The 19995-nt window shown below is 41.0% G+C and overlaps 1 protein-coding gene across 8 annotated transcripts in view; it reads right to left on the reverse strand.

Moving 5' to 3' along the window:
* TNRC6B (trinucleotide repeat containing 6B) overlaps positions 1 to 19995 on the reverse strand; it is a 261212-nt gene that overhangs the window by 126919 nt on the left and 114298 nt on the right. For 2 of the 8 annotated variants that reach the window (XM_023509250.1, XM_023509246.1), the window contains exon 1: positions 7716 to 8258. The exons of the other annotated variants lie outside the window; for them this stretch is intronic. In XM_023509250.1, coding sequence (XP_023365018.1) covers positions 7716 to 7720 — 5 coding nt within the window. In that variant the 5' untranslated portion in view covers positions 7721 to 8258. Of the gene's footprint in view, positions 1 to 7715; positions 8259 to 19995 lie in introns of those variants that run through there. 8 annotated transcript variants of the gene reach the window in all.

Raw genomic sequence — 19995 nt, forward strand, 5'->3', positions numbered from 1 at the left:
CCTCCCAAGTAGCTGGGACCACAGGCGCCCGCCACAACGCCCGGCTATTTTTTGGTTGCAGCCGTCATTGTTGTTTGGCGGGTCCGGGCTGGGGATTCAAACCTGCCACCTTAGGTGTACGTGGCTGGCACCTTAGCCGGTTGAGCTATAGGCGCCGAGCCCAAATTTTACATTCTAACGGAAATGTTTTTAAATGTAAAATACATACCAGATTTCAACAACTTAGTATAAAAAATCAGGATGTAAAATATCATATATTTTAAAATCAATTACATGTTGGAATAATATTTTGCAGCTAGACATTAAATAAAATATGCATCATTCAAATTAATTTTTTTTTTTTTACTTTTTTAATGCAGCTGCTGGAAAATTTAAAATAACTTAAGTGGCTAGCATTACGTTCCTCCTGAATACTAAGGAGGCATAATGTAATAATTTACAAACCTTTTCTACTGAACACCCCTCAGCACCAGGTTCAGGAACACTGCCAAGCCCAAATATTCTTCCTTCCTGAGCAATGTCTAAAAGTGCAGCCCATACCTGCAACTGAAAAGTCCTTCCCCAATCTTCAGTGACAATGACTGACCTTCTAATTCTTTATCTCCACTTCTAACCTCTTTCTTAAGCTGCAGCTCTACATGTCAGCTACCTGTCTAAGAGTTCCACCAACTTTGTAAACTAGGTATGTCTGCCCTGGAAGTCATCATCTTCATTTCTATTGAAGATTCCCACCATTCACGTTCAAAACTTGAAGTCTCTGTTCCCTTGTCTAGTCCCATGGCCATGGTCTTCTAGAAGGTCTCTTCATAATAGTCTTTTCTTCATCCTCAGCCTCTTAACTGGCCTGGCTGTCTCCAAATTCTCCACTTAATCCCTCTTCCCCAAATCCTCCTCTGTCCCACTGCCACATTAGTATTCTCAGAATAACACGTTGGCCATCTAATTTTCAACAGATCTCCACTACCCACCATGGCAATCCAAACTTGGAAGGGATCCAGCTCCTCTGTATACACCCAGTCCTCCCTGGACACAGCCATCTTCCACTTTCCTCCAGCTAGGACAGCCTGCCCTCGTTCTACTCACCACACAGCTCTGCCCAATCTTTAGGGCTCTGCTCCAATACAAGGTCCTCAGTAAAGTTTTCTCTACTCAACACAGCTAAAATCATGTTTCTGTTCCCTCAAACTCCTTTGGTATTTCCAATAACCAAGGCTGTAAAGGGACCATATGGCCTTCTTTATAAAACAGTATCACCTTTAACAGCAACACTGCCCCGAATGTTATAGGTATGTTATCTTTGGACATCTTACCAAAGAAATCAACTGAAAAAGGAAAACCTTGGTAAACTTGAAACTAGTGATGATTCTTAAAATCTTTGTCTCCAGACCAAATTTTTAATTACTCCAGACCTTCAAGTGGATGTCTCAAGATTCAGTAATTTCAAAACTGAACTCCAGCTCTCAAACCCCCCCCCCCATCTATCCTTTGTCTAAATGGGCCATAACTCAGTGAATGGTAGCTCCATCCCCCAAAGTAGCCCAGCACAGGTATCATTTTTAGTTTCTTAAACCACGTCTCCTCACATCCAATGAACAACTCCTATGAAATCTTCCTAAATATCTCTGAAATTCATCTATTTCTCTGTTGTCAGTTCAGGCTACCATTACCTGAGATTACTATAATATCATCTGATTTTATATTTAACCCCAAACCCCTCCCCCCAGACAACTTTCACAATACAACCAGAATCATCTTTCAAAAATTCAACCCTAGCAGGTAACATCCCTGCTTAAAACCCGTCAACTGTTCTCAGGAAGAAGACTTCCAAATGTGGCTTGTAGACTCTTCTGCACCTAGCCAAGGGTTAGCTTTTCAGCTTTCCTGATCATCTCTTTCTTAAGCACATTATACTACAACTACAAATATGTCAATGTCCACTTTTGCTCCAGGCCCTTTGCACAAGCTGTTCCATCTATTGGAGATAGGTGTCCTTCCTTTGTAAGCAGTCACCCAACATCCTAAGCAACAGTCAGCCTCCTCGAATTTCTTTCTTTCTAACTTCAGCCAATAGTACTGAAGAAAATCTTCATACTACTTCTATGTTAGTACTTATCTCAACACCTGGCATGTAATAGGCACTCAATAATTATTTGCTGAATAAATGAATAAATAGATCATAATTTTCTGGGTTTTTAAAAAAAAATCCCAAGGTTACTGACTGAGACATTTCTGCCAACTCTATTAATTCAACAGCACTGTAGAAAAGTGAGCAATTGACCTAAATTTTTATTTTATCTGTCTATGGAGTCAAAACCAGTAATAATTTGATTAAGTAAACAGAATTTACATGTGTGGGCTCAGAATAATCAAAATGAAGGGGAAAACACTGCATTCTATATTCTCTTTTGCCTTGTAAACTCCAAGACCAATTCATTTGAAATTGCTGAGAACCTTTTTGATGCAAAACACAGAACGTATGAAAAGCAGCCTAGCAAATGCGGATACATCACAGAGGAAGAGCCTGAAGGAAAGACTGAGTATGAGAGACATCAGACTACAGGAATGTAGGGACTTTAATAAAAAGAAAGGCTCAGCACTGCTCTGTCCTTGTCCAGGCGCAAGCTCTGTGTAATCACCGCACATGCCTCATGTTGGCAGTCCAGAGAAAGAACGGAGGCATTCCATGGCACCATAAAAGCCGTTCTGGTTTATTCAACAAAGGGAAATATGGCACAGGAGAAGGAAACACTTTCTAAGCAACAAGAGTAGGTGCCTGGCCTTCGTGTATTTTCTTTATGTTTTACAACAATATACTCTCCTCATTTTATTGATGAAGAAAAGGGCCGATGGTCACACAGCTAGTCCTGGTGACCTTATACTCAGGTCTAACTCAAATACATTTTTACTGAGCATTGCTCCTGACAAGCACTTTCCTAGAAGCTGGGAACAAAACAGAGAGCAAGATAGATAAGGTCTCTGCTCTCAGGAAAACTCAAAGTTTTATGGAGACAGATGTACCAGACACAGATAAATGTATAGACAGTGATACAATTACAGGGTGTTATAAAAGTAAAACTGAGGAATGTGACAGAATAACTAGGAAGGCAACTTTGGGTTGCAAACTTCTCAGAAATAATTCAAAAGATAGTTTTGAAGAGACAATATGCCAAGCTAAAGAAAATGTTTGATAAAGTGACTATGAAGTTAAACACTAAATGGAAGTCTCTGGAACTATGAGAAGTAACAAATTACTATTCATTCCCTGATTATCAGTAAAGAGAACTACAGTTATCCCAGTGATAACCTCCAGCAGAAAAGTTAGACTATTTCAACAGGAACCAAGTGGCTGTTCAGGGCAATGGGCTGACCAAATTACTTCTGAGTTTCCCCCAGCACCTGTATCAGGGCATAATGAACAACTGCTGAATGAATGTATGAAAGAAGGAAGGAGAACAATGTTAAGATGTCACCGTCAGGGATTAAATCCCTTTTCAGGCCAAGTAGCTTCAGTTCAGCCCTTACTCTTGCCACCAGTCTTAATCACAAGAAGTAGGTGAGGGAAGTGGGATTAGTGTAAATCCATGAAGAAATAATTAGCACATGCTACCCCTTCTCCTAGCCAATGATTGGAAACCCCATCTTAACATAAAGAAAATCTATTATCAGCTCGACGCCTATAGCTCAACCGGCTAAGGCGCCAGCCACATACACCTAAGGTGGCAGGTTCGAATCCCCAGCCCTGACCCGCCAAAACAACAATGATGGCTGCAACCAAAAAATAGCCGGGCGTTGTGGCGGGCCCCTGTGGTCCCAGCTACTTGGGAGGCGGAGGCAGGAGACTCGCTTGAGCCCAGGAGTTTGAGGTCGCTGTGAGCGTGATGCCGTGGCACTCTACCCAGGGGGATAGCTTGAGGCTCTGTCTCAAAAAAAAAAAAAAAAAAGAAAATCTAATATCCAAATGATAACTAAAAATTAATAAAGGGGTTATTTGGCTTCTTTAAAGAAATTTCTCAATAAGGGCTCTTTCTAGGGGGCAGGAGGTCAGATTCTTATAGTGCCATGATGTCATAGCTCACAGCAACCTCAAACTCTTGGGCTCAAGCCATTCTACTTCCTTAGCCTCCAGAATAGCTGGGACTACAGGCACCTGCCACAATGCCTGGCATTTTTTAGAAATGGGGGTCTCATGCTGGCTCAGGCTGGTCTTGAACTCCTAAGCTCAAGTAATCCACCTACCTCAGCCTCCCTAAGTGTTAGAATGACAGGCCTGAGCCACCACGCGCGGCCTTCAATAAAGGGTTCTTTTAATGAAGATACTCAGGATACTCGTTATCAGGTACTTGCTCTAAATATTGCACAAATACCACCAAGTTGTGATGATCTATTTACTAGCCATTCTGGATCGGTACTCCTTAAAGAGATGTACCAACTACATGCATCTGTCTGTATTATCTCAAGGACATGTCCGGTTTAAACTGCATATACTTGATGATTGTATGATCCGAGTTATAAAAATTAAATCCCCCCAATCTCTTCAGTCATGGGGCATCTGGGCAGGGTAAGGATCACCCTTTATTATGGTTATTTGCCTAGCCTGCTCTGTAGGACCTGAATGTCTCTCCAGCACATATCACTCAGTATCTGTTGCAGAGATGTAAAAGCTGGAAAAACATTACAAGTCTCAACTTTAATTTTCAGACATTTATTTGTAAAGAACCATCCAGGTGTCAATAGAGAATAATAAAATGACCATCCGAAGCTGAACAGCGCCGAGTTTGTGCCACATATAAAATGCCAATGCTTCCTATCTGGGAAGCAGATGGAATGAACAAAAAACATTTTAAAATTAAGGCACCACTGCTGATAAATGCCATTAATTTTTGTGGTATTTCAGTAATAAACCTGTGATATTTCTTTCTGAGACACAGCAGTGTTGTGGAATAATGACTTAGTACTATAATAACACAAATACACTCAACATAAGGAAAAATAGACCGGGGGTGGGAGGTGTGCTTTAGTAAGGATTATATTCATTTCTCCAGGAAGAAACTTCCTCTACAACATGTGCACCATATTTTTAAAAAGTAAAACCACAAGATGCAAGTTTTGCTCTTCAGAACATCAGCCACGTCTTTAAAGTTTTTATAGCTTCAATTCACACTACCAAGAAAAAGAAAACATCAACAAAAGGTACAAGTTAAATACTATCCATCTGCACACTTATTTGCTTCTGAGTTGCCATCACTTTGGTGAACCCTAAGGATTAGCTCTGTAGGATCTTAGATCCAAAATGGCAGCTGAGCTTCTGAAGCTCACCACAGCTATGCTAACCACACATGCAACCCAGTCTTATTTATCTCACCTTTTAGCTGTCTGGAACAGAATATTTATAAAAACCTTTCAAACAATCAGACGTCAATCTGTTAATGTTCATTATTATATCATCCTCCCTTTGCCTAAGAGAGTGGGCACCCTGCTCAGGTTCTTCTGTTCTGCAAACTGCCATCACATTTACCCAATCCACAAAAACAAGCTAATGGCAAAATATGGAGAGCCTAGATTTTTCTCTTTTCATCAATAAGGCCAATTCAGGAAATAAGTGTAAAATTAATCATCTCACAAGTAAGGCCCCAAATAAGCACTTTCATTTTCAGAAAAATAACAACAAAAATCAGAGCTCTCATTTTCCTTATTTGACCACAATACAACAGTCTCACCAAGGTAATTTCTGTATCTTTTTTTCCTTTAAATGCAAGCTGTAAAAAAATTAAAGACACAATTTATTTCAGACCACCTCTTTAATGTAATGTTTCCAATCCCTCTTATACAAAAGCTGAATTTGTATCAGCAAAAAATGTGCTCTGAATCTAAACAATCACTTCTCTACTTATTACCATTACTAATATACTAACAACATTAATTTTTGAAAAGAATAATAAAATACTTGCTCTTCAGAAACAGGGGACTTTAATTATCTTTATGTATTCAAATGGAAAATCTTTTGGCTAAATTAGCGTGAAAGTCCCTTCATCTACACACAATTGGCCCAAAGAAACAGGCCATTTTCAGCACAAGAGGCCAATCTATTTTAACAGTGAATAAAGCTTTTGAAAGCACTACACACCCTCTTCTAGACTGTCAAATTTTCAAAATGGTCCAGCATTTTTTCATTTTATCTTTTTTTTAACACTTTCAGGCCCAATAAGCATCTCATAATTAGATTAATTAAAAAAGGAAACAACAAAAAACACTGCTCCCTTCTGATCAAGATCAAAATTATTCCATTTATGCTTAATTAGCTTTAATCCACGTCTACATATTTAATGATGGGGATATGACAATTCAACCCATTTGCATATTTTAAATGCCTTTTCTAAACTATACTTTGTAACAGATTTAGAAGAACAGTCTCTTTCTCATGCCAATATGCCACAGCATAAATCAGGAGGGTACAAATTAGGAAAAAAAGAAAAAAGAAAACAAGGCCTCTCAGAGCCAGGGATGTACTGAAGGGGGTGGGGTAATTTACCCAGGGGTGGGGGTAATTTACCCGCCACATCACAAACTACAATCCTTTCAGCCCACCAGACCGAGAAGCATTACATCACACTCTCACAATGATAGGGGGAGGTGGCTCTGAGAAAGCAAGTTTTCAGCTTTCTTTCCTCCCTGCTCTCTCAGGCTTCTAGAATCCTGCACTAGGAGTAATGGAATTTAACTTCAGACTGCACAGCTTCAGGGGCTACTAACAATCACACAGACAGTTACTTATTTATGTGACCCTAAATGACCACTTCAACATGTTTACATCGCTGAAACAGACAAACACATACACACCGAATTTGTGAAGAGCCCAGTTATTCATTTGTATAAAATTAAACAAAAATTTTATTTCGTGAGAAATGGAGGCCAACCTACAGTGAGAACTGATAAAGACCTAATTCCTGATCGGGGTGAATAGCTGGTTATATCTTTAAAACACCATGTTTACAAGATGGTTGAAACCAGGATCAAAATAAAAGCACATCTGGCTGCACATTTGAGAACACACACAGAGACCCAGTGCAAATGAGCGCGCGCAGAGGAGAGGGGTGAGCCACATATTGCTTGGGAGGCTTTCAAGCAGGGGAATCTACAAACCTCAAACCTCCTGGTGTTCACCCGCCCCCAACCTGATGTTTAAAATGTATCAGGTCTTACTTTAGGTTTTGAATCTCTCTAGGAAGAATGGCCCAGTTTAAAACAATTTTTAAAAAAATTGAAAGGCGTTCTCAGTCCAGGGTTTGCCCTCCCAGATCCTTTGTCGGCCTTAGCAGCCGAAAGAATGCAAACCCATTTATATTTATGCAAATTTTTGCAGCAGATTGGGGGGGGGAGGGAGAGGTCTGTGTTTTTTAAAAACCTCTTTCTAACCAGCAAATTTCCAATTACTCAAAGCTTCGTTTATTTGCAAGATAGAAACAATGATGAAAATATGCATATAAATTAAAAGTGCAATTAAATCACTTCAAAATCTAAATATTTTACCAAGTCTTTTCCATTTCTAAAATGCCAAACCAAAAGTACATCACAGGTCTGATTTACACAGATCCACGAAATGTCTGAAGCCAGTCTCCATGCTAGACAAATGTCGATTTGCAACACCACCAGTGAAAACGGTTAGACAAGATCCATATAAATCTATTGGTTTAAAAAAATCGAAAATATTTACCAACCTCATAAAGTGCAGCAGTGCTTAAATCCAGCAAATTGAGGCATACAAGGTAGAAATGGAAATGAAAAAAGGTCCAAAAAATGAAATCTTTTTGTCTATCTGTTTTTTTGTATTTTAAATATTCAGAAACCAGCAGAGACTCTGTCGGCCATTTTGGCTTGAACTAACTCTCTCTCACTCACTCTCCCTCTAGCTCTCTCTCTCCCCCTCTGTCTCTAAAGGAAGCAGCTTTTTGTGACCTTCAAATAGAGGCGGATCATGTGACTTTGGGTAGGTTTGTCAATCAGGAAAGGGGAGGGAACTGGGGCTCAAACTGCCTTAAAGGGGAAGCAGCCCTTTTCCACTCCCTTTCATTTGTGAAATGCTGTTATCTCATACTCTCCGCCTACAGACACTGCATGTGAAAGTGGCAACAGCATAAGGGTAACAGATGAACAAAACAGAAAAACCTTTATTGGTCTATAGAAATATGCTTAGTTGCTAACGTTTCTTTATAGCTCCTGGATCTTATCCTGGCTCACTTGCTAGTTGTTCTCTAGATGTTTGGGCAAGCACAAGCTGGCAAACTGCTCTGTTAAAGGGGCTTAAACAAAGCTTATCCGAACAAGAGACTTTAAGTTTTGAAAGCTTAAGGTGAAATATAGGGCATGACTGACTTCTAACAAGCTCCTACAATGCAAAGGAAAAGACTGAAAGGAAATGCACCAAATATAAACTGAACAGCAATTCAGAAAGGTTAACTGACTTATCCCAAGAACAGGGACTGGCTTCCCAGTCCTGAACTCTGCATTTATTGTTCTGTGGGAATGTGAGTTCTATACCTCTTCCCCCCATAAAAACTATGCTACAGCATCGCACACTGAGTTCCTTCCGGCTGGGGCAGATCTGAGTCATCTTTAATCCCCTCCCCCATCACAGGAAGTAGCTTTGCAGCTGACAGAATAAGCACTACATTAAAACTACCTGGTTTCCACCACTCCTAAGTCTCTTGTCCCTTCTTTTCCCTATATGCATCTCCCTTACTACCCACCTAAGAAACCCAAGCTGGGTCTGCATCTCTAGCCCTGTGGCTAATAGGCTCTGTAACTTCAGAAGTAAGGGCAAGTCCCTAACTTTCCCCCTCAGTTTTCTCATCTGTACAATGTGGAGATTGGACTTCCCTAGACGGTATCTTTTGTTTCTTCCACCTCTAAAACTCTACACTTGGCTTTTCTTTTAGCAGTTGTCATATTATCCTGGCCATCTCAAAAGAAAGTCACTACTCCAGGGAAAGATTCTTGACCTCCCAGTCTAGACCAGGCCTTCCTGAAAACATTCCCATAACATTACTTCTTCAAAGCAATGGTTGTAACTGTTACTTGAAAAAAATTTGCTTGGCATTGGTTTTCCCCAGCAGACTGTAAGCTGTGCAAAGGCAAATACCACCTTTTTCTTTACTGCTTTGTAAGGCCCCTCACTAAACCCAACATACTAAATGAATAAATGAATAAATGGATGGCTGTACCCATTCAGAAGGGCTGGGCTAAACAGGAAGAAATCTGCCACCCATATATAAAGAATTGAGGGGAATGTGAGAATTGAGAAAATGAAGTAACTAAAATGGTGTAGAAAAGCAGGCAAGAGTGCCCTTTGACTGATCAGACTCCACCTATCTATGTAAGCTAGGAAAGGGAGATTCCCTCCTGTGCTTCTCCCAAATGAACTAGGCTGTCAGGCCAGCCCGCAGAGAACTGATGGATTCTGGAAGCCCAGCTTTCCTTGAAAAGGAACCAATGGGCTCGGCGCCTGTGGCTCAAGTGGCTAAGGCACCAGCCACATACACCTAAGGTGGCGGGTTCGAATCCAGCCCGGACCCACCAAACAACAATGACGGCTGCAACCAAAAAATTGCTGGGTGTTGCAGCGGGCGCCTGTGGTCCCAGCTACTTGAGAGGTGGGGGCAGGAGACTTGCTTGAGCCCAGGAGTTGGAGGTTGCTGTGAGCTGTGAAGCCACAGCACTCTACCCAGGGGGATAGCTTGAGGCTCTGTCTCAAAAAAAAAAAAAAGAAAAGGAACCAATGAATGCTTTTTTTTTTTTTTTTTTTGGCCAGGGCTGGGTTTGAACCCACCACCTCCACAGCATATGGGGCCAGTGCCCTACCCTTTTGAGCCACAGGTGCCACCCACCAATGAATGCTTTTAAAATCCCACACATTTGTTATCGCAGCTTCTGGGTCTTTATACTGTCTCCTTAGCTTTTCTACTTAGAAAGGAAAACAGGGAGGCCAGGCGTGGTGGCTCACACCTATAAGTAATCCTAGCACTCTGGGAGGCCGAGGTGGGTGGATTGCCTGAGCTCAGGTTTGCAACCAGCCTGAGCTAAAGCGAGACCTTGTCTCTAAAAATAGCTGGGCATTATGGCAGGGGCCTGTAGTCCCAGCAACTTGGGAGGCTGAGGCAAGAGAATTGCTGGAGTCCAAGAGGTGGAAGTTCCTGTGAGCTATGACTCCATGGCACTCTACTGAGGACGACAAAGTGAGACTCTGTCTCAAAAAGAAAAAGAAAGAACAGGAAAGGGGCTGTTTCCGATCAGCCTGTGCCTGATGTCTCTGTGATCTGGCAGCTTGGATATTTGTGATGTAACAAGCTTGCACTGTCTTTGCCCAGCACTGAGTGAAAGAGCAAGGCCCTGGACCAACAATTGAAATGTAGGCAAAAGCAGGAAACTCCTAGGATGGAAATTCTGATTATTTAGTCTATTTTTATCCTTCCAATACCTTCCAGATGAGTTACAGAAAGCTTCCTTACATGCAACATGTTCAATATGTTAAAATGCATCAAGACTATACAGCCACCTTGTTTTAATTTATGACAGATATGATTTCTTTGTGAAACCAAATTTTGCTGAGTCTCTATTCCCCAGTGCAGAATATTATTGTGTCCAAGTGTTTACATGTGTTGCCTTGCAAGTGTTAAACAGCAAGGTGCATCACAAGTCAGGAAACAGAATACGTTTTAAAATACAATACTGGGCTTGGCACCTGTAGCACACTGGTTAGGCGCCAGCCACATACACGCAGGCTGGCAAGTTCAAACCCAGTCCAGGCCAGCTAAACAACAATGACAACTGCAACAAAAAAAAAAGCTGGCGTTGTGGCAGGCACCTATAGTCCCAGCTACTTGGGAGGCTGAGGCAAGAGAATCGCTTAAGTCCAAGAGTTTGAGGTTGCTGTGAGCTATGACGCCAACAGCATTCTACCAAGGGCAACATAGTGAGACTCTGTGTCAATAAATAAATAAATAAATAAATAATAAAACACAATATCGGTTCTACTTTTCAAATTTTATGCTGAATATTTTTTCTTCAACCTTTTTTGTGCGATACCTCTAAATTTAAAGTAATTAGTCTGTTGTTACCCAAAAGAAATACAATAAATACATTTTCTTTCTTCTTTTAAATTTTATTTTTTTGTTTTTTAGAGACAGAGTCTCATTTTGTCACCCTCAGTAGAGCACCATGGCGTCACAGTTCACAACAACCTCCAGCTGTTGGGCTTAGGCAATTCTTTTGCCTCAGCCTCCTGAGAAGCTGGGACTACAGGTGCCCACCACAACACATGGCTATTTTTTGTTGCAGTTTGGCCGGGGATGGGTTCAAACCCGCCACCCTTAGTATATGGGGCCTGTGTCCTACTCACTGAGCCTCATTTTCTTTATGTTTTCAGATATATTTATTATACTTTTTTCATATTATCAATTAAGATAGCATTTTAAAATCATGTATTATTACAAAGTAAAGGATAAAAAATAATAAAAATTTACTTTTCAAAACAAAAAACAAAAACTTATACGTTTAAATGAGTATCTTTCAAAGTTGACACCTTTGAAAGTTACATACCAAAATATTTTTACCAGGCCCGGGGCAGTGGCTTATACCTATAATCCTAGCACTCTGGAAGGCCAAGGAAGGTAGAGCAACATGAGCTCAGGGGTACTAGATCAACCTCAACAAAAGTGAGACCCCTGGCTCGGCGCCTGTGGCTCAAGTGGCTAACGTGCCAGCCACATACACCTAAGGTAGCAGGTTCAAATCCAGCCTGGGCCCACCAAACAACAATGACTGCTGCAACCAAAAAATAGCCGGGCATTATGGTAGTCCCAGCTACTTGAGAGGCAGAGGCAGGAGACTCACTTGAGCCCAGGAGTTGGAGGTTGCTATGAGCTATGATGCCACAGCACTCTATGCAGGGCGACAGCTTGAGGCTCTGTCTCAAAAAAAAAAAGAGTGAGACCCCTGTCTCTACTAAAAAAAAAAAAAGAAAAAAACTAGCTGCACTATGACGTCACAGCCCCTCTACCCAGGGCCATAGTGAAACTCTGTCTGAAAAAAAAATTTTTTTTTTTACCAATAAAAATTTAAAAAAAACCTAGACATTTAACTCAAAAATCTAGAAAAAGAATAAGAACTCCTCTGAAGAAACAAAAAAGCATAAATATAGAGGGGAAAAAAAACCTGGCATCAGCCTAGCTCACAACAACCTTAAACTATTAGGTTCAAGTTGCTCCTCCTGCCTTATCCTCCTTAATAGCTGGGACTACAGGCTCCTACCATAACGCCCAGCTATTTTTCTTAAGAGACGGGGTTCTCACTCTTGCTCAGCCTGGTCTGGAACTCCTGAGCTCAATCTGCCTGCCTCAGCTTCCCAAAGTACTGGGATTATAGGTGTGAGCTATCACATCTGGCTCAGTTTTTTATTTTAAATAAATAAAAGGACAGCTCAGGGCTGATGCCTGTAATCCTAGCACTTGGGAGGCCAAGGCAGGAGTATAGCTTGAGTCCTGCCTCAAGACCCTGCCTGTACAAAAGAAAAAAAAAAAATTCAGCCAGTTATGGTGGCATGTGCCTATAGTCTCAGCTACTTGGGAGGCTGAGAATCACCTGAACCCAGGAGTTTGCAGTGACCTATGACGACACCACTGTACTCTACTTTTAGGAGATACAATAAGACCTCATCTCATAAAAAAATCCTTTTATCATAAGGACATTTGTATTAGACTGTTTATTAGACTCAATTTACAATCACCAAAATGTAGAAACAGTTTAAATGCCCACCAACATAGGAATGGATTAACAAGCTGTGGTGTATGTATACCATGGAACACTATTCAGCTCCTAAAAACATGGAGACTTTATATCTTTGTATTAACCTGGATGGAGGTAGAACATATACAGCATCACAAGAATGAAGAAGCAAGACTCTGATGTACTCTATTCTAATATGAAGGCAACAGATGAGCTAATACAAGGTGGGGGGAGGGATAAGCAAGCGGGGAAAGGGGAGGAGGGAGAGGGAGGGGGTAACAGTGTATGGCACACCTCTTGGGGGCATGACACAATTATAAGAAGGACTTTAGGCTCGACGCCTATAGCTCAACCGGCTAAGGCGCCAGCCACGTACACCTAAGGTGGCGGGTTCGAATCCCCAGCCCGGACCCGCCAAACAACAATGACGGCTGCAACCAAAAAATAGCCGGGCGTTGTGGCGGGCGCCTGTGGTCCCAGCTACTTGGGAGGCGGAGGCAGGAGACTCGCTTGAGCCCAGGAGCTGGAGGTTGCTGTGAGCTGTAATGCCACGGCACTCTGCCCAGGGGGACAGCTTGAGGCTCTTTCTCAAAAAAAAAAAAAAAAAAAAAGAAGGACTTTATCTAACAAACACAATCAGTGTAACCTAATTCTTTGTACCCTCAACAAATCCCAAACAATAAAAAAGAAGAAGGGGAAAGGAGGGGGGAGGTTGGATGGAGGGAGAATAACAGTGGAACCACACCTATGGTGCATATTCCAAGGGTACATACATGTCAAATCTATGAAGTGTAGCGTATGAATGTCTTAACACAATAATCAAGTAAGAGAGGTGAAGGCTATGTTAACCAGTTTGATGTAAGCATTCCAAATTGTATATAAGATCAGCACATTGTATCCCATAAATGCATTAATGTATACAGTTATGATTTAATTAAAAAGGAGGAAAAAGGAAAGAAAGAAAGAAAAGAAGAAAGAGAGAGAGAAAAGGAAGGAAGGAAAGAAGGAAGGAAGGAAGGAAGGAAGGAAGGAAGGGAGGGAGGGAGGAAGGAAGGAAAATCCTCTGAAAAATCTGGTCAATTAAAAAAAAGAGAGAAGTCATAAATAAAACATTAGGGCTAAGAAAGAGGGTATTCCAACTACAGATTTAGAAAAGATCTTTTAAATTGGGTAAGAATTACATATAACTTTATATCAATAAACAAAGATTAAATAAAATGGATGATAGTCAAGAAAACTGAAATTATCAAAATCAACTCAAGAAAAATTAGGGAAACAATCCATAGCAGAAACCTGGAAGATAGTCAAAGAGCTAGCCACTAAAACAACATCAGGCCCAAATGGTTTTCTGGGTGTATATGACCAAACGCTTATGGAACAGATAATTTCCATATTATCCCTACTATTCCAGAATGTATGAGAATAAAGGGGAAAGATTCCTAGTTTGTTCCACAAGGCTAACATATTCTCAATACTCATCTGGACTAAGAAAGTACGAAAAATATAACTGTAGACCAATCTTTAATTGTGAAGACAGATGTCAAAATCTGAAGTAAAATATTAGCAAATAAATTTAGTAGTTTTGCCTAGCACAGTGGCTCATGCCTGTAATCCCAGCAGATGGAAGGCTAAGGCAGGAGGATCACTTGAGACAAGGAGTTCAAGACCAGTCTGGGCAACAGAGCAAGATCCCATCTCTAAAAACATGAAGAAAAATTAGCCAGGCATGATGGCACATGTCTGCAGTCCCAGCTACTCGGGCAAGAAGACTGTTTGAGACTGAAAGTCCCAAAGCTGCAGTGAGCTATGATTGTGCCACTGCATTCCTGGGCAACAGAGGAAGAATTCATCTCTTAAAAAATAAATAAACAAAATAATCATTCAGCAATTTTAAGAAAATACCACATTATAACCAGGTAGGGTTTATACCAACAATATAAAGATGGCAGGGCGGCGCCTGTGGCTCAAGGAGTAGGGCACTGGCCTCATATACTGGAAGTGGTGGGTTCGAACCCAGCCCCGGCCAAAAAAAACTGCAAAAATAAATAAATAAACAAATAAAAATAAAGATAGCAAAATTACAACACTACAAGAATAGTTAAATTATCTTTTAACACAACTCTTCACCTGTTCAACAAATATGTACTAAGTACTGTCTGTGTCAGACTCTGTGCTAAGTGTTAGGGATACAGCAGTAAACCAGAAGTTCTTCCCTACATGAAGCCAACATCCTTAGGGAAAAAGGAACTCACTGAGAAGGAAATATCCAGAGCAATGGGATCCAGAATAACTGAGGGAAGCTCACTTTAGATAAAGAGGTTAGGGAAGGATCTTCTCAAGAGTGACATTTAAACTGAGGTGAAAAGCAAATACTTGAGTAGTCAAGGAATAGGAGGGATGATCAGGAGGCTACAACACGTGAGCAGAAGATAGAGATAGGAAGAGCTACATCATACCAAGCCCCATGGGCCACAGTAAGGATTTTATTTTAGGATAGTGGAAAGTCACAGGAGAGTTTTAAGCAGGACAGTGAACAGCACCATTTTATCCATTAGTTAGTTGCTCTCCACTGAATATCTAGGGTCTGTAATCTTTTTAGGGACCTAGAAAAATGTACGCGACATAAAAAAATACAAGTCCAAAATACAAAAACGAATCATAGCCATTAAAATTAATAAATGCTTAAATGTCATAAATACATTGTTATACAATAATATACATTATTTCATAATGAAAGGATAAATAGAGATATTAACATGCTTATGCTATGGAAATACAAAGGGCTAACTGCTGGGAGAGTCAGAGACTTTACAGGGGAAAGGCAAAAGTTTTTATAAGTTTTAACAACTGTAGTACTACCAAACCATGGCATGCAAGAAGGCTGACAAGAAAAAATATAAATGTGAGAGCTAAGTGCTTGTAGTACTCTCATACCCTACAAAGTAAGAAGGTAGAAATAATAGCAAAAGCTACAGGAGGATCTTGAATGCCATTTGAATCCAACAATCTTTGGATTATAGTTAAAAACAAGAATGTTAGCATTTATATTATTATAAATTAGAATGTTAGCAGGCTTTCTGAGGAATATTGAAAAGTATCCCCAAATTCAAAGTATCCTAAAAGTATCCTCAAAAAGTAAAGTTGCAGGGCCCGATGCAGTGGCTCATACCTATAATCCTAGCACTTGAGATAGGTCAAGGCAGGAGGATTGCCTAAGTTTAGGAATTTGACACAAGCCCCAGCCAGAGCAAGACTCTGTCTCTAAAAATCGCCAAGCGTTGTAGCAAGCACCTGTAGTCCCAGCTACTTCAGAGGCTGGCAAAGGGATCACTTATGCTCAAGAGTTTGAAGTTACTGTGAGCTGTGATGCCATGACACTCTACCGAGGGTAACAAAGTGAAACTCTGTCTCAGGGAAAAAAAAAAAAAAAAGAAAAGAAAAGTTGCATTTGCTGGAAGCTCTCCTTGACTCTTCAGGCTGAGTCAGGTAACCTCTGCTGTACTCTACAGCACCTAGTATTCACCTTTACAATAGCACCTTCATAACCCATTATTATTATTACCCACTTACTTACAATTTCCTCCTATAAACTATGAACCCTCAAGAGGGCAGGGCAGATGGGTTTTATTTCTGATTCTAACGCAAGAAAAATTCAATTAATACTTGCTGAATGAATGAACAAATAAGCAAAGAAATGAATGAGTGGGCTAGGTGGTAGCTCACCCTTGTAATCCTGGGAGACCAAAGTGGGAGGCTCTCTTGAGCTCAGGAGTTTAAGATCAGCCTGAGCAAAGGTGAGCCCCTGTCTCTACTAAAAATAGGGCATAGTGACAGGCACCTGTAGTTCTAGCTACTTGGGAGGGTAAGTCAGGAGGATTGCTTGAGGCAGGAGGATTGCTTGAGCCAAGGAGTTTGAGTTTGTTGAGCTAGGTGGAGGCCTTGGCACTCTAGCCAAGGTGACTGAGTGAGACTCTGTGTCAAAAAAAGAAAAAAACAAGGAAACGAATGGATGCATATCATAATCCTAGGTATTTACAGGATTAAAAGAAGACAACACTTATCCTACAATTTAGAGTTAGGATATATATACATGAGACAGTCAACAAGAAAGCTTTAAGATAAATTGTTAACTGGATAACAGACAGGGATTAGAAAATGGAGACACTACAACTCAGTTCAGCTGGGCTTCAAAGGAAGGGGAAGACCAGAATTGTCAAAACAGAGCTGCTTTGCGTGAAGCAAATGAATCTTGAGCTGCAGTATTACTCACTTTCATAGGCCCTTCCTAAAGCCTGAGGAGGGTCCCAGCAATGTTCCAAATGGTCCATTTTTCCCTGTTACCATGTATTAAAAGAAAAAAAAATTTTTTTTGAGACTGAATCTCACTCTATGCCTAGGCCAGAGTGAAGTGGCATCATCAGAGCTCACTGTGACCTCCAACTCCTAGGCTCAAGCATCCTTCTGGCTCAGCCTCCCAAGTAGATGAGACTACCGATGCTTGCCACCATACTTGGTTACATGGCATTTTTCTATTTTTTTGTAGAGATGGGGTCTCACTCTTACTCTAGTCTCAAACTCCTAACCTCAAGGAATCCTCCAGCCTTGGCCTCCCAGAATGCTAAGATCATGTACCCAGCCTACAAGTTTTTGTGTTAAAAAAGGACCTAATATAAAATTTACCATTGTAAGCATTTTTAACTATACAACTCAGTAGTGGTAAGTATATTAACACTGTGAAGTAGATCTCCAGAATTTTTTTTTTTTTTTTAGAGACACGAGTCTGACTTTATTCGTAGAGTGCTGTGGCATCACAGCTCACAGCAACCTCCAACTCCTGGGCTGAGACGATACTCTTGCCTCAGCCTCCCAAGTAGCTGGGACCACAGGTGCCCGCCACAACGCCTGGCTACTTTTTTGTTGCAGTTTGGCCAGGGCTGGGTTTGAACCCACCACACTCGGTATATGGGGCCAGCACCCTACCAGCTGAGCCACAGGCGCCACCCTCCAGAATTTTTTTATCTTGGCAAAACTGAAATTCTATATCCATTAAACAACTTCACTTTTCTTTTTTCTTTTTTTTTTTTTTCTGTCGAGACAGAGTTCTATCCTATGCCCTGGAGTAGAGTGCAATGGTGTCGTAGCTCACTGCAACCTCATACTCAGTCTGTGGGCATCCTGCTGCCTCAGCCTCCAAAGCTGCTGGGATTACAGGCGCTTGCTATGGTGCCCAGCTGGGTTTTTCCATTTTTTTTCCTCGCTCAGACAAGCCTCAAACTCCTGAGCTCAAGCAAACCTGCCACCTCAGCCTCCCACAGTGCTGGGATTACAGTCATGAGCCACCGTGCCCAGCTAAACAACTTCACTTTTCCTCCTCCACTAGTCCCTGGCTCAGTCCCTAACCACTGAACTACAGGCGTCCAGCCACCTATTGTCTTTTTTTTTTTTTTTTTTTTGAGACAGAGCCTCAAGCTGTCCCCCTGGGTAGAGTGCCATGGCATCACAGCTCACAGCAACCTCCAACTCCTGGGCTCAAGCGAGTCTCCTGCCTCAGCCTCCCAAATAGCTGGGACCACAGGCGCCCACCACAACGCCCGGCTAATTTTTGGTTGCAGCTGTCATTGTTGTTTGGCGGGTCCAGGCTGGGGATTCGAACCTGTCGCCTTAGGTGTACGTGGCTGGCGCCTTAGCCGGTTGAGCTATAGGCGCCGAGCCCACCTATTGTCTTTTAAGAAAATATCACAGAAAGTATCTACTTTCTGTCTCCATGACTTTCACTACTCTTAAGTGCCTCATATTAAGTGGAATCATATAGTATTTGTCTTTCCATCTCAACTTTATTCCCATTGTGATTCCCCTCTTTTCAGTGAACTCTGAGTGGCAACAAGCATTCTGAAGATCCCCTAAGGAGAACTTATGTTGAGGATACATTTATTTTGGGTTTAGTGAAATATAGAGAGGGTGCCAAAAAATTGTACACACATTTTCAGAAAGAAAAATACTGTGCTAAATTTGTAATACGTCATGTTTGACGTCTACAATTACAAGAGGTTTTCATGAATGGTATATTCATTCATCTTTGGTTTTCAGTGTATCTTGAGTATTACAGTTTTAATACAGATTTTCCTTCCTTAAAATGTGTATACATTTTCTGGTACCCTCTGTATCTAAGTGATTCTCATAGAACTATATTGCTAAGATAACATTAACCATGCTATTTACAAAGATCTATTACTGGGTCAATACTCTGCATCACAACTGAAATGTGCACAGCCAGATTACATCATGATATAAATGTGTCACTTCAAAGACTATTTCAGATTAGTCAATTTATAAGAAAGTGAAGCCTCACAATCTTACAGTGTATACATGAAAGAGCCTTGATAGAGGTTTCCCCAAAGTGCTAACAATCTTAACAAATTTATATGATGTTACCAATAACAAGTTGTGAAACAAAAAGGAACTTTTCTAATCCATCAGTAATAAAAACCATTATTTTAATCAACCATGCTATAGGAAACACTGAATTATTTATCTACTGTCTTTTTATTTATTTTTTTTATTGAGACAGAGTTTCAATTTGTCACCCTCAATAGAGGGCCATTGCATCACAGCTCATAGCAACCTCAAACTCTTGGACTCAAGCCATTCTCTCACCTCAGCCTCCCTAGTCGCTGGGACTATAGGCACCCACCACAACGCCTGGCTATTTTTTTTGTTTAGCAGGCCTGGGCATGGATCGAACCCACTAGCTCGGGAGCATGTGGCCGGCACTCTACCCACTGAGCTACAGGCACCCAGCCATCTACTGAGCTACAGGCACCCAGCCATCTACTGTCTTTTAAGAAAATATCATAGAATTATTGTAGTATGAAAGGATGATCAAAGAGTATGTGGCCAAAAATTTAAGGGTAAAAGTTTCATAGCAATGTTTTAAACAATGAATTAATACAAATATTATGCTATTTTTCTCAATTCTGTGTTATTCGTCAACTTTTTAAGTTACCATTTTTGTGATTTTTTTCCTCAGTGCAAAGATTTACTTCTGATCCTAATGGGTTATTCTGTTTGTTTGTTTGAAACAGAGTCTCACTTTGTTGCCCTTAGTAGAGTGCTGTGGTGTCATCAAATTCTTTTTTTTTAGAGACAGAGCCTCAAGCTGTCCCCTTGGGTAGAGTGCTGTGGCATCACAGCTCACAGCAACCTCCAACTCCTGGGCTC

This window comes from Otolemur garnettii, unplaced genomic scaffold, assembly GCF_000181295.1.
Source record: "Otolemur garnettii isolate 467f Iridium unplaced genomic scaffold, OtoGar3 scaffold00007, whole genome shotgun sequence".
In the NCBI taxonomy this organism is placed as follows: Eukaryota; Metazoa; Chordata; class Mammalia; order Primates; family Galagidae; genus Otolemur; species Otolemur garnettii.